The sequence below is a fragment of the Dendropsophus ebraccatus genome, chromosome 4 (assembly GCF_027789765.1).
Source record: "Dendropsophus ebraccatus isolate aDenEbr1 chromosome 4, aDenEbr1.pat, whole genome shotgun sequence".
Classification (NCBI taxonomy): Eukaryota; Metazoa; Chordata; class Amphibia; order Anura; family Hylidae; genus Dendropsophus; species Dendropsophus ebraccatus.
This window is the reverse complement of record NC_091457.1, coordinates 137,208,813-137,235,813: the sequence shown is the minus strand read 5'-3', so window position 1 is coordinate 137,235,813 and position 27,001 is coordinate 137,208,813. Positions and strand designations below refer to the sequence as shown.

The following is a 27,001-nucleotide window of genomic DNA, read 5'->3' as shown; positions in this document are numbered from 1 at the left end:
AGCTATGCCCTCCAAGGCTTCTGCATATCCCGGTTATGTGGGTGGTTGCAGTGTTTTATCAGCATCCAGCTTATTGCTTCTCTTTTGTGTTGCCTTGCATTCTGATCAAACATTGTTCTAATCTCCTGTGCGACGTATTCTCAGTAACGCACCAGACGTGAAAGCAAAGTATTCCCCCTGCATGATGCATATCAAACACATAGACTACATGATCTCTGCTGGGCTTACGTGTCATCTCGCTTATGATTGCAGCTTGTTAGTATTGTGCTGTGGTGACTTTGCTATGTCTTTATTTCAGCAAACTACATCCGATGAATCTTTGCCAGAAAATAACAAAAATCTTAACTTAACCAGGTGAGTTTTAATTTGAAGTCACTGAAATTTTAGTTGCTTTTACATTTGAAAACTTGGTTATCCAACAATGTAAAACATTTTAGCCTAGAACTTGGTAAAATAAAAAAAATAAAAAAAATCATACTCCCCTTACTGATCCTCTGTGGTTCCCTTTTCAAATCTCTGTTTCCTGGTCCCTCTTGACGAGTGACACATAGACTTATAATGAAGCCCGTCTCCTGACTGAGCGGCAAGCTGGGGAATGAAGCATGTTACTGTACACTTCTCCCGGCTATATCGAGCATTTAGATCCTGACTGAACAAAAGTTTTTAAATATCTGCATGACCTGGGAAATGTTTTTTTTTTTTTTTTTTTTTTGAATGACTAATAATATAAAGAGGTCCTGTGGGTAGCCCCCCACCCCTCAAAAAAGACTATGATTAAATAGCTTAGGGTGTTCTAAATTCATATTTTTACAGTCTCATTATAAACCCTCCTGTTCCCAAGATACGTGGGTTTATATTTTATCTGACAAATCAGAATATGGTCATATAGGTGTGAATATCAAGTGATGGGTGTGATTATACTGTCAGGGGGTGTGAATGTTTTACATTTAGGGGCTGGATGTGCCTAATTCACACCCCCTGATTGTATAATCAAAGGAGGTTTTCCCAATAGGGTTCGTATTATCATCTACAGTGTCCAATCAGTCACGCAGCCCTTTCCTGCAGTCGGCTTTTGGCCACCCACCCCCCTACATGAGAAACTGTATGAGATAGCACTTATGGACTGCATTTACTACACCAGATGGTTATGCATATTGACTCTAAACACTTACCATGACTGGAAAATACAGTTGCGGCCGCAATAAATAAAAGTAATTTTCTCCACTCTGCAGGATTGCAGGGCTCTCAGAAGCCCCCAGGGATCAGATAGCTTCTCTTCATAGGAGTTCTCCAGGCTTCAAAAAATATTACCATTTTCTTCCAGAAACACCTCTCCTGTCCTCAGTTTGGGTGTGGGTTTTGCAGCTCAGTTCCATTGTAATAAAGCTGAATTGTAATACCACACACAACCTGAGGACAGAGGTGGTGCTGTCTTAGGCTTATGTTCACAGTACGTAAAAGTACGGCCATACTTTGTGCGGTGTGGACATAGCCTTATCTTCTGTGGAATCCCGGCCGGAGCGTATACATATCGTATATGCTCCGGCCGGGATCCCGTACGGGGCCGCAAATAACTGACATGTCAGTTTTCTGCGGCTGCTATTCATTGTGTGCTGTGCGAGGTTCTGATGCGGGCGCACGCTGATGCGCCCGCATCAGAACCCTGCGGCCAGAAGATCATCTGGCTGGGGTCACGGAATGGCCGGTCTCTCACGTAGTGTGAACATAGCCTTATTTTACAAGAAAGTAGCTATGTTTTTTCTAATCGTGGATAACCCCTTTACGTGTTGTGGTGGTGCTGCCAGAGAATTGAAAACTGAGGGTAGATACGCTGTGGCCTCTGTGAAAAACCATGCTCCATATTTTGGCGCACATTTTTATGCCGTAGTAAACAGGTTACTAACAGGTCTTGTGAGAATATATATACTGTAAACAGCTTACCATCAAGGGGCCTCTCTAACTATAAGAGATTGTTCAGAGCAGATAACCCTTTTAAGCGTAAATCTCTCCACTATTGTTGGTAGCCTTGCACTGTCAGGTGTTTTTTATTTTTTCTTGTATTTTCTATAGTATTAATTATTTATATTAATTATGTTTCTCTTTTGGTTACTGGAAGTGTTAGTACCATAGAAGAGGAAACCACAGTAGTTCCAGATACTCACAGCTCAATATTTCCCATTCCTTGTGTATCATATTCTACAATGGATCAAGATTTTATCCCTTACTTTTCTACATCAATCGCCCATGCGTTAAAACAGAAGCAACATCTAGCGGGGATAGCAGAAAGACATGATAATCCAGGAGCAGATTCCAGAAGTTTTGAGCCTGGGGATGGCTATTTTGAAATGGGACTCCATGAGCGAGACCATCCTTTTTCTAATGGACCTCTTTTACAGGATACTGACATCAGTATTATACGGGTGCTATGGAACTTCACGGTCCATCTCCAGAGAGACAGTAGCAGTAAACAGTTTTCTTCTTGCCTTGTAGTCACTGATACTTTACTTGCCTTGTTTGAGGTGCAAAGTGACCAAAGGCTACAACACCTTTCCCATCCTTCCTCAATGAAACTGGTTGGATATTATTATTATGGGGATATAACCGAAATGACTTTCCTCATACCGGACAGCTGCCTGGCATTGAGTGTAAAAAATGGAGAAGACTTTGTTATTATTCTTACAGATGCTCAGAATTTGGAAGAATTTTCATCATTTTTACAGGCAAAATGCTCAAACAAATGTACAACTTTGACCCCTATGTCCTCTTCAGTTCACGGACCTGGTGTCCAAGGGTTCTTCCAGCATCTTACTGAGGAACATCAAATGCATTTAGCGGACAATGAGGTGAAGGGAAGTTTCCCAGTCTGTCTGTTTTATTGCAAAGAGGACAATTCAATGCAAGGCTTCCAAGAAGGTTTCCTCTTTGAAAACACTGAATTGGGCTCCAATGGGAATTCTGAACACAACATGGATAAGTCCTGTCCAGTATGGCTGTTTCTCACACCACAAGATCTGGTTATAGTCAGAATAGATTTCCATAAGATTGGTCAAGAGAAAAATATGACGGACTATATACACAATTCTTTCAGACTGAGCAGGATTCCTATTGCCACTGTAGTTGTTCATCCCACACATAATCCAAACACTTCACTCCAGAATGGTCACGTGCTTCGGTTCATTTTTGACTTTCTTGCTGTTACCGTGTTTTTTGTGTTACCTAATGATAAAAGTCACTTTTTATCACTTTATAAGTTATTGCGGAGTTCAGTTCAGGATGTTAAAAGTATAGTGGTTTTAAAGTCTTTAAGTGATGTAAAGACCACAGAACATGTTCCGGAAAACGCAACCCAAGTAGAGACTGTAAGGTAAGAGCTTTGTGTTCTCTTGGTGGATTTGTAATGCTTCATTTTTGTACCATAGTGAAAAAAATACTAGTAAATGTATCCTAGAACTCAGGCCCTTAATGAAAGAACCAGTCTCCTGGAAACTTGCTAATAATGGCGGAGATCTCAAGAGACATATTCTTTATTATGCAGGTTGCATACAAGGTAGCATTGCATGGCATTCTCTCATCTCTGTATAGTGCTGTAGGTAATTTTAAGCGCTTCTCAGGATTAGACATAGGCTAATTACTCACCTTACTATTTAAGCGTATGTTCACACTGAGCAAATTCGGCGTAATTCCATAGCGGAGCTGTCGGCTACGGAATCCCGCCTGTCTCAGTGTCAAACGGCATCTCTATGGGAGGGCTTGTGTGCCTGCGCTCAAAGAATTGACATGTCAATTCCTTGAGCCCAGGCGCGTGAGCTCTCCCATAGAGATGCAGTTTGACACTGAGGCAGGCGGGATTCCGCCAAATTTGCTCAGTTTGAACATACAATAAAGGTATGGTGTCCTCCTCTTTTTTTTTTACTAGGGTCCCATATTTGAGCTCCATTTGGGGAACTCTCCTGCAAGTTCCACTTATTTAACAATCTATTGGACCAAATCAATCCTGCAAGCTCAATTTTTTGTCCACTAAAATCCTGCAGAATAGACAAACACCAGAGAGAAACCTGACGGACTCAGTCAACGTTAATAGGATCTCTCTGGATCTGTTAGTGTGTGAAGTCTGTGAAGCTACATTTTGTGGTGCCGAATTGGACCTCCAAGGTTTGAACCTGATGTTAGACATAGCCGTAAGCTGCCTACAAAGAGCGGCTCCTTTGGTGGATCTAGGGTTCTGCTACCAATTAAAGGGTTTTCAAGCCCTGCCCTTGTGTGTAGATATTATTCTTACACCACTTGGTGGTTGTTTTAATTTCTCTGAGAACATCCTCTTTGTGTGTCCACCACTGGTCATCACACATGCTGAACAAGATAACCCCCTGCTCCCCAGATAACCCCTTTAAGTGTTGGACGACTTGTCTCAGACAATACGAGAATTTTTCTTGACTAATTGTTCACTACTTTATTTTATTTCTAGAAGTCCTAAATCTCAGATGACACTACCAACATTATATCCGTCTGAAAGCTTGTTTCAGAAATTATCTGAAGAAAATCAGATTCCATTTCATTTGGCAACATCTACGCCATCTCGATTTATTTCTTCCTTGAACGGGAGAAGCATAGTGGAATTCTTCCATAGCAGCATCTCTGAGGTAACACTTTACAATACAGACAGGGTGGGTACCACCTACCAAGGAGTGCCAGCCCACATGGTAAACATGAAATAAAATACACAAAGGCAATGAACAAAAAGCTGCATGTTTCTTATGTATTAATGACAACAGTCTCTATTAAACATATATAGACAAAGACATAGACCACACTGCTGCAAAAATTAATAAAAAGACAACAAAAAGAGGTATATGAAAAGCAAGTAAAAATATACACTGCACACGCCAGGATTGGAATCAGTCACTGGGCAGGATGCGACGGTCAGGGTAAGTAGATGTAATAGGTGTGATACTAATACAGTCAGTGAGAAGATAAAGAATAGATCAGTCCCACGCATACAAAGGCTGCACACGTCAAGCTGTCACAGCTTCTTCAGTCTCAACTAGTTATTAGTTTTTACCTAACAGCCCATTTGAAGGGGTTATCCACCAAGAGCTAAAAAATAAAATGCTCCCAAACCTAGATGCACTTACTCACCAGGTCACCCTGAGTATTATGAGCCATCTCCCATCTTTTAGCTGACGCCGGTTCCAAGTTTTTCTAAAAACCTGTCTATATCCAAGATGATGCCAGCCGGGAAACTACATTTCCTATCATGCAGTGCTTCTCTCTGATTTGGCTGTTTGCATACCCAACCCACCCCCTTAGCTTTTATTCTTGCCCACGGTGTCATTACTATATTACTATTGCTCAGTAAACACAGGACACATGTCCATTCTTTGAGCGGAGAGGTGTGCGAGCCCTCCCATAGAAAGCCAGTTTGACACAGAGGGATTCTGCAGCAGAGAGTGCCGCCGCTGAATTCTGCCCCTTTTACTCCGTGTGAACTTGCCCTTAGGGTATGTGCACACTGAAGAATAGGCAAGGAATTGAAGAGGGAAGTTTTCTGCTTGAAATTCCTCGCCCATTCAGCTCTGGCAGAATAGGGGCAGAATTTGAGCGTAATTCAAACAGAATCCAAGCCCCCGTTGACCTCTTGTAGAATCCGCCCTTAGAATTGACATGTCAATTATTTGGGTGGAAAGCGGATCTGGGGCAGAAAAATCTGCTCAGAAATTTTGCAGTGTGAACTACAGAGCATAAATTCCATTGAACACAATAGGACATTGCTCTGTTCATATTTTACAGGAGGAATTTCAAGCAGAAATTAAAGTGTAACTGTCATTTCAAGGTCATTTTTCTGAAAACATTAAATATCAACAGTTCAAGCGATTTTAAGAAACTCTGTAATAGGTTTTATGTACTAAAAGAGTTTCCTTCTGGACTAAAAAAGCAATCTCCCAGCCTCCCCCCTCACATCAGAAGAAGCAGGATTTCTGTGTCCATTATGTGGCTATGGAGAGGGGAGGGGCTGTTAGGAGTGACTGAGCACGGAGCAGTCTTGCACAGCACAACACCCTGCAATCTTCTCTCAGTAAGTTCATAGATAAGCACTGACCTTTCTGACACCTGAATCCTGCGTTTTAGGTGCCCAGACAGTCTAGATACAGCTGACCTTAATGTCACCTCTCCCTGCTCCCTCATCTCCCTCAGCCCCTCCCCCCTTCATAGGCTTACAATGGAGAGAGCAGAGCCCGTCTTCACTGGCTTCTCTGTAATGAAGACGTGTTTGCCTGATAATGCACAGATAAGAAGTCAGGGGGGGAGGCTGGGAGATTGCTTCTTGAGTACAGAAGGAGGCTTTTTTGGCTGATGAAACCTATTACAGAGTTTCTTAAAATCGCTTATACTACTGATTTCTGCAATAAAAAAAAAACATGACAGTTACGCTTTAACCCCTTAGTGACCGCCGATACGGCTTTCTACGGCGGTCACTAATGGGCCTTATTCTGCTGCCATCAGCTTTTTACGGCGATGGCAGAGAATAAGGCTGCGGGGCCGGGACGGCCCCCACCCCATCCCCCCGGCTACCGGAGGTAGCTGAGGGGTTGGGGCAGTGTGTGAGGTCCGTCCCGGCCCCCCCCCTTACCGACGATCGCCGCTATTAACGTTATAGCGGCGACCGTCGGTAATGGAGATTACCGGTGCCGCCGCCACCTTTCATCTCCCCCCGCCGTGAATCTACGGCGGGGGGAGATGAAATAAGTATCCCCCAGACCTCAGATCAGCCCCCCCTAGTGCCCCGATAACTAACCCCCCTCCCCCGGCGGCCATCATTTCCAAGATGGCCGCCGCTATCGCTGTGAACCGACTAACGTCGGTTCACAGCGATTAAAAGGTTAAAATGAATGAAAGCCCCATGCTCTCCGCCACCGGAGGTAGCGGAGAGCATGGGGCAGTCATCGGGGACCCCCCTGTGGGGTCCCGGTACAAGCGATCAGCGGTATATACTATATACCGCTGATCGCTTGTGCCATGTGCTCCCGGCACTTTTTATCCCCTGTCACCATAAATGATTGGTGACAGGGGATAAAAAGTGATGTCCCCCCACCCCCCAAGTCGCCCCCCACCCCCCCTGTCACCCCCGTCCCCCAGTCACCCCCCCCTTCCCCATATACTCACCGGATCGACGGAGCTCCTTCCTCCTCGACGTCCTGGCTGGTTATGAAGTGCGCATGCGCTTCACAACCAGCCAACTCTGAAAATTTAAAGTGACAGAGACCAATTTGGTCTCTGTCACTGAACTATGATTACTGAGATAGAAAATATCACAGTAATCATAGTAATACAGTGAAAATGAATATGTAAAGTACAAAAAGTGACAAACATACAAAAAAATAGAACACACACTTTTTATTATAGTAATAATTGCAGTTTACTCCCAAATTACCCCTAACCCCTCCCCAGATTACCCGTAACCACCGCACGTTGCCCGTAACCACCGCACGTTGCCCGTAACCACCGCACGTTGCCCGTAACCACCGCACGTTGTCCGTAACCACCGCACGTTGCCCGTAACCACCGCACGTTGCCCGTAACCACCGCACGTTGCCCGTAACCACCGCACGTTGTCCGTAACCACCGCACGTTGCCCGTAACCACCGCACGTTGCCCGTAACCACCGCAAATTGCCAGTGACCCCCTCCAGATTGCCCGTAACCACCCCAAATTACATGTACCCACCCCAGATTACCTATAAGCACTTCAGTTTATCAGTAACAATCCCAGATTGTCTGTAACCCTTCCAGGTTGCACATAACCCCCCCAGGTTCCCCGTAATCATGCCAGATTACATGTAACCCCCCCAGATTGCATGTAACCACTGCGCGTTGCCTCTGACCACGCCACGATGCCTCTGACCACGCCACGATGCCTCTGACCACGCCACAATGCCTCTGACCACCGCACGTCGCCTCTGACCACCGCACGTCGCCTCTGACCACCGCACGTCGCCTCTGACCACCGCACGTCGCCTCTGACCACCGCACCTTGCCTCTGACCACCGCACCTTGCCTCTGACCACCCCAAATTGCCAATGACCCCCTCCAGATTGCGGTGCCCATGTCAGATTACAGGTACCCACCCCAGATTGCCTATAAGAACTTCAGTTTATCCGTAACCACCCCACATTGCCCGTAACCACCCCACGTTGCCCGTAACCACCCCAGATTGTCAGTAAGCACTGCAGGTTGCGCGTAACCACCCCACGTTGCCCGTATCCACCTCGGATTGTCTGTAAGCACTGCAGGTTGCCCGTAACCAGCCAACGTTGCCTGTAACCACCCCAGATTGTCTGTAAGCATTGCAGGTTGCCCGTAACCACCCCACGTTGCCCGTATCCACCCCAGATTGTCTGTAAGCACTGCAGGTTGCCCGTAACCACCCCACGTTTCCCGTAACCATCCCAGATTGTCTGTAAGCACAGCAGGTTGCCCGTAACCAGCCCACGTTGCCCGTTACCAGCCCACGTTGCCCGTAACCAGCCCACGTTGCCTGTAACCAGCCCACGTTGCCTGTAACCAGCCCACGTTGCCTGTAACCAGCCCACGTTGCCTGTAACCACCCCACGTTGCCTGTAACCACCCCACGTTGCCGTAACCACAGCAGGTTGCCCGTGACCACCACACGTTGCCCATAACCACCACACATTGCCCGTAACCACCCCGCGTTGCCTGTAACCACCCCACGTTGCCTGTAACCACAGCAGGTTGCCCGTGACCACCCCATGTTGTCCGTAACCACCCCAGATTACCTGTAACCACCTCAGGTTGCCCATAACCACCCCTGGTTGCCCGTAACCACCCCACATTACCTGTAATCTAATTTTTTTTATCTTATTTTAGTAACTGCGCTATTCTAATAACCATTACTAGCTGCGGTTTTGCTCCTGTAAATCGGCGCTCCTTCCCTTCTGAGCCCTGCTGTGTGCCCATACAGTGGTTTATGCCCACATATGGGGTACCGTTGTACTCAGGAGAACCTGCGTTACAGATTTTGGGGTACGTTTTCTCTCCTGTTCCTCGTCAAATTGAGAAATTTCAAACTAAACCAACATATTATTGGAAAAATTCGAGTTTTTCATTTTTACTGGCCAATTTTGAATACTTTCCTCTAATACCTGTGGGGTAAAAATGCTCACCACACCCCAAGATGAATTCTTTGAGGGGTGCATTTTCCAAAATGGGGTGACTTTTGGGGGGAATCTATTCTGCTGACACTACAGGGGCTCAGCAAACGCACCTGGCGCTCAGAAACTTCTTCAGAAAAATCTGCACTGAAAATGCTAATTGGCGCTCCTTCCCTTCTGAGCCCTCCTGTGTGCCCATGCAGTGGTTTATGCCCACATATGGGGTACCGTTCTACTCAGGAGAACCTGCCTTACATATATTGGGGTGACATTTCTCTCCTGTTCCTCGTGAAATTGAGAAATTTCAAACTAAAGGAACATATTATTGGAAAAATTCGAGTTTTTCATTTTTACTGTCTACTTTTGAATACTTTCCTCAAATACCTGTGGGGTCAAAATGCTCACCACACCCCAAAATAAATTCTATGAGGGGTGCACTTTCCAAAATGGAGTGACTTATGGCGAGATTTTACTCCGCTAGCACTACAGGGGCGCTGCAAACGCACCTGGCGCTCAGAAACTTCTTCAGCAAAATCTGCATTGAAAAAGCTAATTGGCGCTCCTTCCCTTTTGAGCCCTCCTGTGTGCCCATGCAGTGGTTTACGCCCACATATGGGGTACCATTGTACTCAGGAGAACCTGCGTTACAAATTTTGTGGTACTTTTTTCCTCTTGTTCCTCGTGAAATTGAGAAATTTCAAACTAAAAGAACATAATATTGGAAAAATTTGAGTTTTTCATTTTTACTGTCTACTTTTGAATACTTTCCTCTAATACCTGTGGGGTCAAAATGGTCACCACACACCAAGATGAATACTTTGAGGGGTGCACTTTCCAAAATGGAGTGACTTTTGGGGGGGTTCTCTTCTACGGACACTACAGGGGCTCTGCAAACGCACCTGGCGCTCGGAAACTTCTGCAGCAAAATCTGCATTGAAAAAGCTAATTGGCGCTCCTTCCCTTCTGAGCCCTCCTGTGTGCCCATGCAGTGGTTTATGCCCACATATGGGGTACCATTGTACTCAGGAGAACCTGCGTTACAAATTTTGGGGTATTTTTTTCCTCTTGTTCCTCGTGAAATTGAGAAATTTCAAACTAAACGAACATATTATTGGAAGAATTCAAGTTTTTCATTTTTACTGTCTTCTTTTGAATACTTTCCTGTAATACCTGTGGGGTCAAAATGGTCACCACACACCAAGATGAATTCTTTGAGGGGTGTACTTTCCAAAATGGGGTGACTTATGGGGGGTTTTCTCTCTGCTGACACTACAGGGGCACTACAAACGCACCTGGTGCTCAGAAACTTCTTCAGCAAAATCTGCATTGGAAAAGCTAATTGGCGCTCCCTTCCTTCTGAGCCCTGCTGTGTGCCCATACAGTGGTTTACGCCCACATATGGGGTACTGTTGTACTCAAGAGAACCTGCATTACAAATTTTGGGGTGCTTTTTGTCTCATATTCCTTTTGAAAATGAGAAACTTTAATCTAAACGTATATATTATTGGAAAATTTAAATTTTCAATTTTTTTACTGCCTAATTGTGAATACTTTCCTCCAGCCCCTGTAGGGTTAAAATGCTCATTATACCCCTAGATTAATTCTTTAAGGTGTGTAGTTTCCAAAATGGGGTCACTTATGGGGGTTTTCAGGATACCAGACTTCTAAATCCATTTAAAAAAAGAACTGGTCCCTAAAAAAATCAGTTTCACGAAAATGTGATAATTTGCTGATAAATTTCTAAGCCCCATAACACCCTAAAAAAGTAAAATATGTTTACCAAATTATGCCAGAATAAAGAAGACATATTGGTAATGTGACTTAGTAACTAATTTATGTGCTACGACTTTCTTTTTTTAGAAGCAGAGAATTTCAAAGTTCATAAAATGCAAATTTTTTAAATTTTTCATGATATTTTGATGTTTTTCACAAAAAACACACAAAGTAGTGACCAAATTTTGCCACTAACATAAAGTGCCATATGTCACGAAAAAACAGTCTCAGAATCGCTAGCATACGTTAAAGCATCACTGAGCTATGAGAGCATAAAGTGAGACAGGTCAGATTTTGAAAAATTAGCCTGGTCATTAAGGCCCAAACTAGCTGCAGCACAAAGGGGTTAAGAACGGATTCCTCACCTATTCCTCGGTGTGCACATACCCTAAAATAACAATTATTATTGCTGAACTCACCATCTTATAAAGACTTAAATCATACTGAGGCTGATTTCACATCTGACGTATACCTATAATGGATTGCCACTTTGCCACAGTGGTATCTGTCATACAGTACATGTTATACAAGATGAGCTGCTGTACCTAATTCTATGAAGTGTTATACTGTAATTTACATTTATTTTGACACATGTTAATTATAACCCAGCTTTCTATAGGCGCTAAATGTAAGATAAATACCATTGAGGCCTTGTACCAATGGTTGCCTAGATATGAATAAGGCCTGGTACCTGTGGTTGCCCGGATACCAGTGTGATCTAGCACCTGTGGTTGCCTGGATACCAGTGAGAATCTAGCACCTGTAGTTGCCTTGATACCAGTGATACCTAGTTCTTGTGGTTGCCTAGATACCAATTAGGCCTAGTAGCTGTGGATGCCTAGATACCAGTGATACCTAGTTCTTGTGGTTGCCTAGATACCAGTGATACCTAGTTCTTGGGGTTTCCTAGATACTAATGAGGCCTAGTAGCTGTGGTTGCCTGGATACCGGTGAGGCCTAGTACCTGTGGTTGCCTGGATACCGGTGAGGCCTAGTACCTGTGGTTGCCTGGATACCGGTGAGGCCTAGTACCTGTGGTTGCCTGGATACCAGTGAGGCCTAGTACCTGTGGCATTCCAGTTCCAAGGAATAAACCTTCGTTTTTGTTGAGTGGCCGCTGTGGTGGTTATTCTTTTCTATGTAATGTAGTATGATTATGGCTTTGTGTGTCCACACATTGCACACATGCAGTGTGTTGCATCCTGTCAAAATACGTGCACATACAGGACCTCTTGACTTCACTGGTCCAAGTGTGGTCAGCTAGTGACTCCGTTCAGTCATTTTCTGAGTGGGTACTTGTTTGGGCTTGGTATGGAAGATTGGTATGAATGCACCCTAAAAGTTCTTAGGGCTTTTTAATTTACTGCTAAAATGCACCGTACCTTGAAGCTACCCCTCACCCCCAAAGGGCAGTGAATTAGAGTTTTGAACCTGGGAAAGCTGGGTTACTGCTCAGTGGTATTTTATTCAGAGACTGAAGGAAAAAAATAGGTTACTAGCATTTAACTGCTTTTTCTCCTTCATATTTTCCACTTGTCATTGCCCTGCCTGTCTAAGCCTATTAAGAGAACAGTGAGCTGTCACCCTGTCCTTCACATTCTTCCTCTACGATTATAATAAGGCTACTCTGCTCTCTGCTGCCATCTTTGTCGGTTGCAGGAACTGTCCAGACCAATAGCAAATCCCAGTACAAAACCTTTCAGTTCTTGTCACGGACAGAGGTGGCAGCAGAGAGCGCTATGTCAGACTGGAATGAAAACACCACTTCCTGCAGGACATACAGCAGCTGATAAGTACTGGAACGCTGGAGATTTTTAAATAGAAGTAAATTACAAATCTATATAACTTTCTGACACCAGTTGGCTTTAAAAAAAAAAAAATCGCCAGAGTTCCCCTGTAAGAATTATTTTTGATATAACCCAAAAAAGGATAATCCCTGCAGCAAGTGATATGTAAGTAGACAACAGCTTCCTATTCAGTGCAGTAAAAGTTATTTTAACCACAGAACATTCATCCCACACACAAATTATCATGATCATGGCGACATATTTGTCCTTGCATGTGGTTTGCATCCAAATGTTCCAACATTAGACCATATGTCTTGTGTCATGTGTCTATGCAGTAAATTGGAATCATTATGGAACCACATTAGGCTTCATTGTTGTGTTACTTACAAGTAGTTTGAGTTTTACCCAAGTTTATAGTTTTACCCAATAGATTACATTTCTACCTATCAGAATTGATCACTTTGTCACCATAGACATGGTTGGTGGTGGTGTGCGCTACCTGATAATAGTCCTTACTTTTCAGGTTGACAATGAGGAGTTGCGGTATCTCATGTGGTCCTCAGTGATGCTGTATCAATCACCAGATTCAGAAATGACGTCATGCGTCTTATTATCAACAAAAGCCATTTATTTTGTACTAGACGACACCTATAAAAGTGTAAATCATAATCCACAGGGTGAGTGACTGTACATATGTGCTGAATACCTGAAAGTTCTTGAAGTTATTATAGGGGAACAGTAAATTTTATACTCTGTTATTTGTGGCAGTGACTAACACTACTTCTAATGGGCCTCTTTGCCTGTCTATCACCCCCAGAGTGTGCTGACAGGCAGAGAGCCTTGACTAGTTACGCCAATGCCTAATTCACATCTCTCTCCCTGCCTTACCCACCACATTTAAATGCTTTTTTGCCAAGATGTGAAGCTAGGGAAGAAGGAACCCCAGATATGGTAGGAAAACCTATTAAAATAGCTATGTAGCACTGCTCGGAGCTTAATCAGTGCAATTGGGCTAATTGTTCCCTTTAATGGGGTAACACAGGGTGGCACTTCCCTCTGTCCAACTGCTTAGATGCTATGGTTACCATTGACTATAGCATCTAAGGGGCTAAATACACAGGATTGAAGTCCTCCCCAATCCTAGCCAGTGCAGCAGACTGACAGCAATAATATAGATTTAACCCATGCTGGATCCTGAGCCTGCACCATTCCTGCACCCTGCCTCTATTGCACTGAACACTACCTGTCTTTAAGGGTTTTGTTATTCTTTTTTAATTTTTAATAGATAACTGCAGCCAGATAAAGCCAGAGTCTTTAGGCCTTTATCACTGTTGCTACTGTATGGCAATTCCATTTAGTGACCTGCAGTCTGTGAACATTGGACTCTTCGATCAGTTCTTTAGAATAACGGGTAAGATCATCTTTTGGTGAGTACAAGGTGTATTGTCATTGCTAAAAATACATCTATCTATCTATCTATCTAGACATCTTGGATACAGGTCACTAAACTCTGAAGGCTTCTAATATTTTATCATTTATAGCCTGCGTACTTTATTCCTGGTAATACAAACCTATTTACAGATATGTTTTTGGATAGTTTATGTACTGTATGATATATGTGATCTCTTCGTGGTGACTTAAATTGTTTCAGAAAATGTATCTAGTAAGAAAACGTCTGCTATGTTAATTATACTTGTTAAGTTAATCCTTGGTTTGCCATCAGGTTCTTCTCCAAATCACGTTGTGACGTGTCTGACCAGAGACAGCTACACAACACACACATTCATACAACACCTGATGTCTGCTTTATCCTTGCTGGAACGAACACCATCTCCTGAACCAATCGAGAAAGACTTTTATTCAGAATTTGGAAAAAAGAAAACAGGTAACAGGCTGGAGACCTTTTATTAAATGAGTACTTTTATTTTTCTTTTAAATCAACTGGTTCTACTAACATGGACAGAGGAGGCAGCAGAAAGCACTATGTCAGACTGGAAAGAGTACACCACTTCCTTAAATAGAAGTAAACTACAAATCTATATAACTTTCTAACACCAGTTGATTTGAAAGAGACAATTTTTTGTCGGAGTACCCCTCTAAATATATTGCACTGGTCATCATGTTTGGTAATACCCCTGATTGGAGAATATATATGGGGGGGGGGTACTGTCAGTTCAGCCATGCTGTGTTTTCTCAATCTGTCTTGAAACATCACTGCCATGGAAATGCAGTATTGCACAGTTAATTATTGGGTGAACATGTAAGTAAGATTGGTTGATTTTTGATTAGTCTAACCCATTTGTAGTCCACCTGCTTTGGTAAATGAACGCTTTAAATACCAATATACATATTTCATTTTAGGGCACAGGGAAAATGATTCTAAAACAAAAATGTTGGCGCTTATATTCCTATGAAGTAGATTTCTTGCAGACGGAAAATGTGTTCCATACTGTGCATCTATATTGGGTGCTACAGCAGCTACATGAGTTTCATGCTAGTTCCATGTATACACGTGTATAAATGGATCCGTGTTGCTGTTGTTTTGTTTTGTTTTTAAATATGGCATGGTGCTGTTGTTTTAAAGGATTTTAAAAACTTGCCAGGTTTTGTTACATTACCAAGAAAAATAAGAACCAACAACATTGGCACTGTTCACACACATGTGGTTTTCTGAATGGGAGACAGGCCATGGGTAAACAAGTCTCTTGTGTACAGTTTTCAGCAAGTAGAAACTATGATGTGGGGCACTCAAAAAGGCAGACTTTATTCCAGAGTTAATGCCCTGTTACACCAAGCGATCATCGGCCGTATATGCCTGATTATCATCCATTACTGCCGGTAATCGCGTGGAATATTAATCGATTGATAGCGATAGCCTGCTGGCCGTCACTCCGTGCAACCGGAGCGGCGGCAGCAGACTGCCGATATCTTCCAAGGGCCACCCAGACAGACTAAGGATCATCCAGGCAACCCCTCCCCACAGGTCCCCTGCTCTTATCTGCTCACTGGTGGTATGTGTTATAGCACGGCAGCAAGTGGGGAACAAGTAGGAACGAGGTCGGCCCTTGCTTGCTCCTAAACATCGGCCATTGTGATAGGGCCTTTACAGGTGCAGACAAACAGAAAGCAACGACCGCTTTGCACACTCATGCAATTCTTCTTGACCCATAGCCCATCAACCTAATGCTCCCCTTTATAATTGGATACACAGGTGGGTATTTGTCAACAAAAAATACCCACCTGTATATGAAAAAACATTAAAACCAACAGAGAAATGTGTATATAAGGGTGTAGGCATATGGAGATTAGGTATGGACCAGGAGGAAGCGCTCAAGAGCATGAAGCGATTGTTGCCTTTTGTCTGCACCTGTAACTCTGTGATGGAATAAAGTCTGCCATTAAAGTGTCTTTGTGTGTGCTGCACTGCATTACTTGCTACTCTGAAGGTTTGTTACATAAAACCTTCAGAGTGGTGAAAATGTATTTTTATTTCTCTGACTGCTGTCTTTGAGCCCCAGAGTGCCCCATTCTATGATGCACAGTTAACTATTTTTTATTCTTCTCATTTCAGGGGATATTGCCCATCAGGCTCGGACTGGGCCACCGGGGGGCCGGGGAAACCCCCGGTGGGCCCCGAGCTGGAGTGGGCCCCCCCGCTCCTAGGGGGGCCGGGGGCCGCGCCTCCCTTTTTAACTGGAAGCGATCGCAACAATCGCTTCCAGTTAAATGTAAGGAAGTGTTCTGATTGACAAAGCGGGAAGCCGTAGGCTTCCCGCCCTGTCAATCACTCTTGTGACCGCAAGCAGAGATTTGCTTGCGATCACAAGAGTGTCGCAAGCTCCGTTGCGAAGTGCCGCCAGCGCCATCACTGACCTCAGTGTGCGCCGCGGCGGCTAGGACTTCCGGTTCATGGAGCGAATACCGGAAGTCCCAGCCACCGCGGCGCACACTGAGGTCAGTGATGGCGCTGGCGGCACTTCGCAACGGAGCTGCTCACCTGTCAGGAGAAGAGAGAAGAGGAGGCCGGCGTCCGACGGGGGATCGTGTGGTTAGGTAAGTAGTCTTGTATTTTTTTTTTTTGTTTTTTTTTTTGGTTTTTATCAGAGGGGGTAAGATAAGGGGGGGGGGCTGTATACAGGGGGAGGACAACATAGGGGGGGTATATACAGGGGGAGGACAACATAGGGGGGGTATATACAGGGGGAGGACAACATAGGGGGGGTATATACAGGGGGAGGACAACATAGGGGGGGTATATACAGGGGGAGGACAACAGAAGGGGGGCTATATACAGGGGAAGGACAACATAAGGGGGGCTTTACACAGGGGGGGACAACATAAGCGGGGCTGTATACAGGGGAGGACAACATAAGGGGGGCTGTATACAGGGGAGGACAACATAAGGGGGGCTGTATACAGGGGGAGGACAACATAAGGGGGGCTGTATACAGGGGAGGACAACATAAGGGGGGCTGTATACAGGGGGAGGACAACATAAGGGGGGGGGCTGTATACAGGGGAGGACAACATAAGGGGGGGGGCTGTATACAGGGGAGGACAACATAAGGGGGGCTGTATACAGGGGAGGACAACATAAGGGGGGCTGTATACAGGGGAGGACAACATAAGGGGGGCTGTATACAGGGGAGGACAACATAAGGGGGGCTATATACAGGGGGAGGACAACATAAGGGGGCTGTATACAGGGGGAGGATAACATAAGGGGGCTGTATACAGGGGGAGAACAACATAAGGGGGGCTGTATACAGGGTGGAGGACAACATAAGGGGCTGTATACAGGGGAGGACAACATAAGGGGGGCTGTATACAGGGGGAGGACAACATAAGGGGGGCTGTATACAGGGGAGGACAACAGAAGGGGGGCTATATACAGGGGAGGACAACATAAGGGGGGCTGTATACAGGGGAGGACAACATAAGGGGGGCTGTATACAGGGGAGGACAACATAAGGGGGTATATACAGGGGAGGACAACATAAGGGGGGCTGTATACAGGGGGAGGACAACATAGGGGGGCTATATACAGGGGGAGGACAACATAGGGGGGCTATATACAGGGGGAGGACAACATAAGGGGGGCTGTATACAGGGGAGGACAACATAAGGGGGTATATACAGGGAAGGAAAACATAAGGGGGGCTGTATACAGGGGGAGGACAACATAAGGGGGGCTGTATACAGGGGAGGACAACATAAGGGGGGCTGTATACAGGGGGAGGACAACAGAAGGGGGTCTGTATACAGGGGAGGACAACATAAGGGGCTGTATACAGGGGGAGGACAACATAAGTGGGGCTATATACAGGGGGAGGACAACATAAGGGGGCTGTATACAGGGGAGGACAACATAAGGGGGGCTATATACAGGGGGAGGACAACAGAAGGGGGCTGTATACAGGGGAGGACAACATAAGGGGGGCTGTATACAGGGGAGGACAACATAAGGGGGTCTGTATACAGGGGGAGGACAACAGAAGGAGGGCTGTATACAGGGGGAGGACAACAGAAGGGGGTCTGTATACAGGGGGAGGACAACAGAAGGGGGTCTGTATACAGGGGGAGGACAACATAAGGGGGGCTGTATACAGGGGGAGGACAACAGAAGGGGGTCTGTATACAGGGGGAGGACAACATAAGGGGGGCTGTATACAGGGGGGAGGACAACATAAGGGGGGCTATATACAGGGGGAGGACAACATAAGGGGCTGTATACAGGGGGAGGACAACATAAGGGGGGCTGTATACAGGGGGAGGACAACAGAAAGGGGTCTGTATACAGGGGGAGGACAACAGAAAGGGGGCTATATACAGGGGAGGACAACAGAAGGGGGGCTTTATACAGGGGGGGACAACATAAGGGGGGCTATATACAGGGGAGGACAACATAAGGGGGGCTGTATACAGGGGGAGGACAACATAAGGGGGGCTGTATACAGGGGGAGGATAACATAAGGGGGCTGTATACAGGGGGAGAACAACATAAGGGGGGCTATATACAGGGGAGGACAACATAAGGGGGGCTATATACAGGGGGAGGACAACATAAGGGGGGCTGTATACAGGGGGAGAACAACATAAGGGGGGCTGTATACAGGGTGGAGGACAACATAAGGGGCTGTATACAGGGGAGGACAACATAAGGGGGGCTATATACAGGGGGAGGACAACATAGGGGGTCCGTATACAGGGGAAGGACAACATAAGGGGGGTATATACAGGGGAAGGACAACATAAGGGGGCTATATACAGGGGAAGGAAAACATAAGGGCTATATACAGGAAAGGACAATATAAGGGGGGCTGTATACAGGAAAGGACAACATAAGGGGCTATATACAGGGGAAGGACAACATAAGGGGCTATATGGGGCAAGGACAACCTAAGGGGGCTATACGGGGGAATAGACAACATAAGGAGCTATATGGGGGGTAGGGATGGCCAACATAAGGGGGCTATCTATATGGGGGGATGGATAACACAAGCGGGCCAGTTATAAGGGGGATAACACAGGGAGCCATCTATAAGGGACACTGGTTGGGGGCAATTTATAAGGAGGACAACACTGAGGAGGCATCTATAAAGGGCACTACACAGAGGGGGACAACAATGTATAAGGGTAACTATACTGGGTGCGGTGTGTATACAATAGGGCATGCACAGAGAGGGGCATCTACTTTAGTGGACTACACAGAGGGGTCATCTATAAGGGGACTACACAGAGGGGGCTATATACTATAGGGCAGGAATAGGGAACCTTGGCTCTCCAGCTGTTGCAAAACTACAGCTTTAGCTGTGGCTGTCCAGGCATGATGGGAGTTGTAGTTTTGCAACAGCTGGAGAAGTTCCCTACCCCTGATATAGGGAATGCACAGAGGTTGTCATCTACTGTAAGGGGATTACACAGAGGGGGATCTCTACTATAGTAGAGGCACACAGGGCCATCTATATGGAGAACTGAACAAGGGGCCATCTACAAGGTGTGTACACTATATATATATATATATATATATATATATATATATATATATATATAAATATATATATACACACACACATACATACACACGCTACAAATAGTCAGGGCTAACCACTGAGAGAAGGTGTAAAGGGGACAGTACAGATGTGCAGTGTGTAGAGAGATGAGGATGGTGACAGAGCGAGGAGCCTAATATATTTCTCTGGCAGATTCTGTGGATTCGTGGCTCGGAGAAGTTCTCATAAGGGCCCAGGGCAGATGGAGAAGAAGATGAAAAGGGAAGAACTGCGATCAGAGAAGACGTCCCCTGTGAGTCACTAAATCTATGTGCACTGTAACGTATATAGTGTAGAGCTGGGGCTACCTCTATATGACTGTATGAGGGGATATTGATCTTTTGTTCAGAGGATTTTATTCAGTAGCAGCGGTGGTGTTAGTCAGTATTTGGTGGTGTTAGTCAGTATGTGGGGGTGTTAGTCAGTATGTGGGGGTATTAGTCAGTAAATGGCGGTGTTAGTCAGTATGTGGGGGTATTATTTGTTACTTGTAATCTGGTGTGGTGTTCATTGGTCTTAGTATACCAGATTTGGTCAGTAACAATATGGTAGCAATGGTTGTGGTGTGGCGGTAATATTTCCCCCTTGTATACTGGTAATATTGGTCTCAGTATACAGGATTTGGTCAGTAACAGTATAGCGGTAATATGTATGGTGATACTATTTCCCTCCTGTATGCTGGTTTATTGGTAATATCGGTCTTGATAGACAGGATTTGGTCAGTTACTATATAGCGGTAATATGTGTGGGGATATTTGCTCTTTGTATACTGGTGTTATTGGTAGCTGTATGACTTGTATCTAAGTATACAGCGTTATCATACAAAAAAATTGACTTATAGCCCAATTACACCGGCCAATAATCGGTAACAAGTGCTCCTAGGAAGTCTATTCAGCCGATGATCGGCCCATGTAAAAGTGCCAGAGATCTGCTGACATGCAAGCAAATGTCCCATAGTCGGCTGATTTGATCTTTTGTGCGGCTAAGATCATTGCTGTCGGCTGCACATCACCTGCCCTGCTGATTAGCAATCATTTGCAGCCCTATGCTGCCCCATATCACGCCGTGTTAATGGACCCTTATTAATGTTACCATAGATAAGTGCGGTGGCAGAAGGGTGGGCCCCAAGAATGATTTCCCCTGGTGGGCCAAGGCACTCCAGTCCGACACTGTTGCCCATAGTACACATACACGGACTTCCTTTCTTTTTAGATGCCTCACCAATCACAGCACAGCACATACTTCTCTCTGCTATGACAGTAATATAGTGGCAATGAAAGTGCGCTGGACTGAACAGACTGGCTTTGTGCTAGGGGATGATTTACACATTACTTTACTATAGACGACATTGGACGATTGGATGAGACAGGGTTAATGATGCACTAGGTTTGCAAGGTGTCATGTTAGACAAAAGGAAAGAAACAGTGGCAGCACAGCAATAAAGGCATTACAGGAGGCAGTACAGTGTACTTACAATGTAACCACACAATGGACAGCTTCCCAGAGCTTTGTGGGTTTTTAGAGGTGAGAGGGAACCTTGATTTACCTTTCAGGGACAGTGAGGCTCCTATAAAGAAGGCAGGGAGGCTCAGCTAGCATTTACAGAGTCTAGGCTTATTCACATAGCAGTAGTTAACCCCTGCCATGCTTATGGGTGGATTGTAGAATATCGCTGTCAGCCGATAGGTATCACATGTGTTTGACCAGCAATTGGTAATACAAGTGGAAAATTTGCTACATTATTACAAGGAGAAGGGTAGTTTAATGCGGTCTAGGAAAGCTAGGAGTGCTTTCTTTTCTCTAGATTATACATCTTTATGAGTTATGGTATGCTTCTTTACCAGGAAGGCAGGATTAAACAACCATTGACGTTATAGTCATTCTAATGTCATGTAACACAGGAAGTATTGTCAAAGAAAAAAGAGAGCCTCCAAAACAGGAAAACAAAAGAATGTGGACCACTCTTGGCATTTACAGTAAATCTTACCATGGTCACTGAGGGGGGAAACATATGTCTATAAGGAGCAGGATTCACTTTCAATTGATATTTAGGTGACTGCGGCTGGAGGAATGCTACAGATCCTTATGGATGCTACATGTTGCTGAATGTTACTGTTTAATAAATGTATACTCTTTGGTGTATATAAGTAAAAATTTTCCAGTGATTTGTATACCAAGTTAATTTTGGTGGCTAACAAATCAAGCCAGATTCAGTATTCTACTGGACTCTGCATTTCATTTCTACCTAGTCCTTCTGAATGCCACATCTGGTATTTGTTGTTCTCCAGTCCTGTGTCTTTGCCAACACGATTAGCTGACATGCACAATGTCGGCTGATCGTTGTCTTTCAACATGTTCTAAAAAATGATAATGACAGCGACGGTCTGCTGTCTGACGCTCCATGTATCCCCCCACAGCTCCCTCTGGCCGCAAACTGAGACCCCCCCCCCCCCCTCTTCCTGCTTGCTTTCTGTGCTTGTTATAGCTCAGAAAGCGAGCAGGGAATGAGAGGGAAAGGATCGATGACCTGACAAGTCGACGCTCACTCCTCCTCTAATCATGTTATACAGCCCTTACAAGTCATGTGTCCATGCCAGAAAAATCCTTCATGCATGTGCCTGCCCTTTTCTGGTATTTGTTCTTCTATAGTTCTGCATCTTCCCCCAGAAGCCCTGTGTCCACTTTGTTGTCCACATCTTGTTCTATAGTTCGATGATGCACATTCCAGTTCTGCCGCTAGTGACCTGGGATCTCCTTCAGACTTCACATCCTGGTATGGCCACCACCAAATTTGTAGCAGCCAAAGGGACCCACAGAGATGCTGATATGCTGTAAACATGGTTGTTTTTTAATCTAATCTGCTGATATGTCCCTACTGCACAGGAGACGCCAAGGAGGAAGGTATGTCTTTTACCTTCCTCCTCAATGTAGTTCAGGTGTTCAGCACTGACCGCCCCCATAGCGTTGATCCGGCCCGCTCCATTCATTATCATTAGAAAAGGCCGGGCCAGCTGGGGGTGGATGAGCGCTGTGGGGACAGGCTGTGCTCCTAACAGTCTCTCTGGTCCATTGAACAAAAAATTAACTGCATCAGAACGGTGCCGTGGAGGAGGGGAAGACACATACCTTCCTCCTCTGCATCTCCTGTGCAGTAGGGAGCTATCAGCAGGTTAGATTTGTCTTACCTGCTGACAGTGCCCCGTTAAGGTCCATATTCCCCAAAGAGAAGTTATTTCCCTTGGTTATGACCCACTAATGTGGGCCAGGCATGCTGAGTTCAACTGCAATCTCCAGGAAGTACTGGTAGTTGGTCTTCACTGAGTCTGCAAGCAAGGGGGCATTGTGGGAAAGGTGTGCATTGTTGCATGATAACAACAGGGTCACAATTCAAAGAGGAAACCAAGAGGTGATTAAATCCATTCTTTTAAAGTGTACCTGCCTCTGGGCTGAGTGTTCAGACCCCCGACGATTGCTAGAAGAAGTGGGAAAAGCAGACGGTCCCCTAGAATTTCTGTAGAAGCTTGATCACATTGACAATGCTGGGAAAGAATGTGCTTAGCGCTCACTTCGCCCAGTTGCGTCTAGGGAATAGCTAACCAGTCATCACATTTGACATGTCAGGAGTGTTCTGAAGTGACCGTGTCCATGTAATGGGACTTACAAATGGATTTTTAAATATTCTGAACTATTAAATGGTGATAGAAATGTGAAACCCGCTTAGAATAGAGAAACCTCAGGAAGACATGTTAACAGGGAATCAGCTATAAGAATTAATTTTCCTAATGTTCCCTCTGCTCAGTCTCCAGTGTTCGCTCTTCTACATCATATCACAAGTGTCAGATTATCATGTGATTGTCAGACTCCACAATACAGAACTTTTACTGCGTCATTCAGATTTCAGAAGCACAAGACGTGTGATTTATTCAATGCCACTTTTTCCATTTTCTAATCTAAGGCACAGACAAATCCACCTGCAGTATAACCCATTGACTCATCAAAGTCCCTCCCAGTTCACTGGATACACTGCGCCTGTTGTCACTACTTGTTCTTTTTCCCAGCCGCTGGTTTTCCTGACACTCGGAGCTCATATCCTGTTTATAAGTTAGCACTCTGTATATGTGCGGAGCCTGGATGAAATGTGAGAAGATTTCTGGGAGTTATCACTGCCAGCAATGTTTTCTGACTTTAACCTCTTAACGTCGCATGACCAGTATGCCCGTTCTGTGGCCGTTAAGGGTAAGCAGAGAGGGCTCCTGGCACAAGCTCTATCTACAGTGTGCGGTTCCCGGTTGCTATGTGCATCTGGGAACCGCGTGTGTTAGCAGACGCGGCCAATCATCACTCTCGGCTAATTAACTCATTCTGTGGCTAGGTATTAAATGGGAAGTTCCACCAAAGTTAAAAATTTCATGCAGACAAGGGGGTGCTGGAACATAATAGAGAAAGTATACTTACTAGAGATGAGCGAACCTTGAGCATGCAAGAGTCCATCCGAACCCGATCGTTTGCCATTTGATTAGCGGTGGCTGCTGAAATTGAATAAAGCCCTAAGGGTATGTGTAAAACATGGATATAGTCATTGGCTGTATCCATGTTTTCCAGACAACCTTAGAGCTTTATCCAAGTTCAGCAGCCCCAGCTAATCAAATGCCGAACGTTCGGGTTCGGATGGACTCAAGCATGCTTGAGGTTCGCTCATCTCTAATACTTACCCATCCGCATGTCCCTGCAGTGCTAACTTAACAATTCCTGCCAGCAGATACTGTCCTGCAGCTCCTCCAGCTCCTGCATCCTTGCTAATGGACTGCCTGCTCAGCCAATCAGTGACTGGGGGGCGGTCAATGTCACTGATTGGCTGAGCGGATAATCTCTCGGCCAAGCCGTGACCTTGCAGCTGGAGGAGACAGGTACGTGACCTTGGGATTTATAATTTATTGTTATTTCTATTATTATTCATTACTATTATTATTCATTACTTTTTACATTTTTCATTACATTTAGCACTGTGAGTTTGAGCAAAATAGCTTTTTTTGTTTTTGTAGGAAAAATGGAAAATTATGAACTAATTCATTCCAGTCGAGTAAAATTCATATATCCCAATGAAGAGGAGATCGGAGACCTCACGTTCATTGTGACCGAACAGAACGATGCATCTGGGATGTTACCATCTCTGAATATTTTGCTGTATGTCCTAGCATTTCACGTGGATTCTGCAGAAGGACTCGAACATGAAGCCGTGCTGCAGCCAAGAACGCTCATCCTTACAAGCTCAGACCTCTTTTTGTTCAATGAAGATTACATTAGTTACCCACTTCCAGATTTTGCCAAAGAACCCCCAAAGAAAGATAAGTATCAGTTAATGGATGGGAGGCGTATAAGGGATTTAGATCGCGTTCTCATGGGTTATCAGACTTACCCCCAAACTCTAACATTTGTCTTCGATGACTCAAGTAACCAAGATCTGATGCATAGCTTATCAATGGATCATTTCGGAGAACCTTTAAGCCAAGATGATATACAGAAATCATGTGTTGGAAATCGAGAAATCCAGTGGTACATCTTCATACCCAGTGCTGACTGCCGTGAAAAGCTCATCTCACTACTTGCACGCCAGTGGGAGATACTCTGTGGTAGGGAATTACCTTTGGAGTTGACAGGTTAAAATGTATATTCTGCTAAATGAAGCCAAATACAGTGTTTTTGCTGCTGTCCCGTGCACATTTATATCAGCATCCGTAGCACATGTCTGAGCAAACATGAGAAACAATAATTCCTGGTTATACCTAAAGCAAACACGTCAGGTTCTTTATGCTGCCTGATAGCAGGATATGTTAGTGGAGAGAAGTGGAGAAGACTGAATCTAGGACTCCTAGAGACAGAAAGCGCGCTGCTTTGTCCTGCCCACACACAGTGATTGACAGCCAATTCTATACACACACTAAAGCCCCTATTCCACGGGCCGACGGAAAGGAGCAAACATACGCTGTCAGCCAATACATGCGGCGGCAGCAAGCGGGCAAGTGCGGGAGGGGCCACGGGGGGGCTGCCTAGGTGATTGCTGATCGTCCGGGCAGCCCATAGAGAATAGTGGAGGTCTGCTGCCCCCGCTCCTATTCCACTGAGGAAGGGCAACAGATCACTGCTATCACAGTCGCTTGTTTTTCAACATGTTTGAAAAACAAACGACTGCAACGATCAGCCGATTTGAATGGTGCCTTCTATTCCACAGGACAATTATCGGCCAAATGTGGCCGATAATCGTTCCGTGGAATAGGGCCTTCATACTGGGAATGCCCTGTGGAACAGGTAAACAAGACTCTTAACTATGTCTGCCAGGAGTCCAGTTCAGTAAACCCCTTTCCCCCACCCACACAGTATTTGACAGCTTTTCTTGTATGAGTTATTGATCACCCTGTGTAGGTGGATGAAGCAGACAAAGATTTCCTGTATGAGTATTTAAAGGAGTTATTTCAGGTCAGACATTTATGGTATGTTACTAGAATATGCCATCAATATCCAATTGGTGGGTATGTGCACACTACGGATAACTTCCAGCGGATTCCGCGCGTACTCCTGCTTAAAGCTCCGCCCCTTCCATAGGCTCCTTTCTATGCTCAGGCAGATTCTGCCGTCTGCCCAAAGAATTGATATGCGGATGGCGGATCTGCCTGAGCATAGAATGGAGCCTATGGAACGGGCAGAACTTCAAGCGGGAGCACACACGGAATCCGCAGGAAGTTATTCGCGTGGATTCCGTAGTGTGCACATACCTTAAGTGATTACTACTTTAAAGGGATTGTCCAACAAAATATGTACGTCTAAGCCTGGGCTGATATATAAATAAAAAATCTTAAATATAAATATAAATATAAAAAAAAAGAAAAACTGAAATCACAGTTTAGTGGCTGGGACTGGCACTATTTGGATGTTTGGATAGACGCATTGGAGGATTGGGGCAAGTGAGTATAAGTTTAATTTTAGCTGCAGTATCCCCATCCCCTCTTGCAGGTCACAGGGGTCCTGGAAGCTTACTTATGAGGGGTGTTTTACCACGGTCTCACAGTGAAAAGCTACTGGTTTATACTGGTAATGTTCTGAACTAAAATAGCCGCTTTACATTAAGACACATTAAGCGCTAGATACTGAGGGCCCTATTATATGGAGCGATAATCGGCCAAATCAACGATCAGCCAAAGAGAATGATCATCAACTGATCATGTCTT

General features: G+C 45.0%; 1 protein-coding gene across 5 annotated transcripts in view; it reads left to right on the top strand.

The window, feature by feature from the left end:
- The window catches only part of NISCH (nischarin), a 52,881-nt gene extending 26,394 nt beyond the window's left edge, over window positions 1-26,487 (top strand). For 2 of the 5 annotated variants that reach the window (XR_011362660.1, XR_011362659.1), the window contains one exon: window positions 299-354. Coding sequence is in view for 3 of the 5 variants with exons in the window: in XM_069967138.1 (XP_069823239.1) it covers window positions 299-354; window positions 2,117-3,364; window positions 4,466-4,640; window positions 13,250-13,403; window positions 14,012-14,137; window positions 14,450-14,611; window positions 24,821-25,440 (2,541 nt within the window). In the remaining 2 variants the exon portion in view is untranslated. Of the gene's footprint in view, window positions 1-298; window positions 355-2,116; window positions 3,365-4,465; window positions 4,641-13,249; window positions 13,404-14,011; window positions 14,154-14,449; window positions 14,612-24,820 lie in introns of those variants that run through there. The other 3 variants (XM_069967138.1, XM_069967139.1, XM_069967140.1) reach the window with 3 other exon arrangements.
- Window positions 26,488-27,001: the final 514 nt, after the last annotated feature.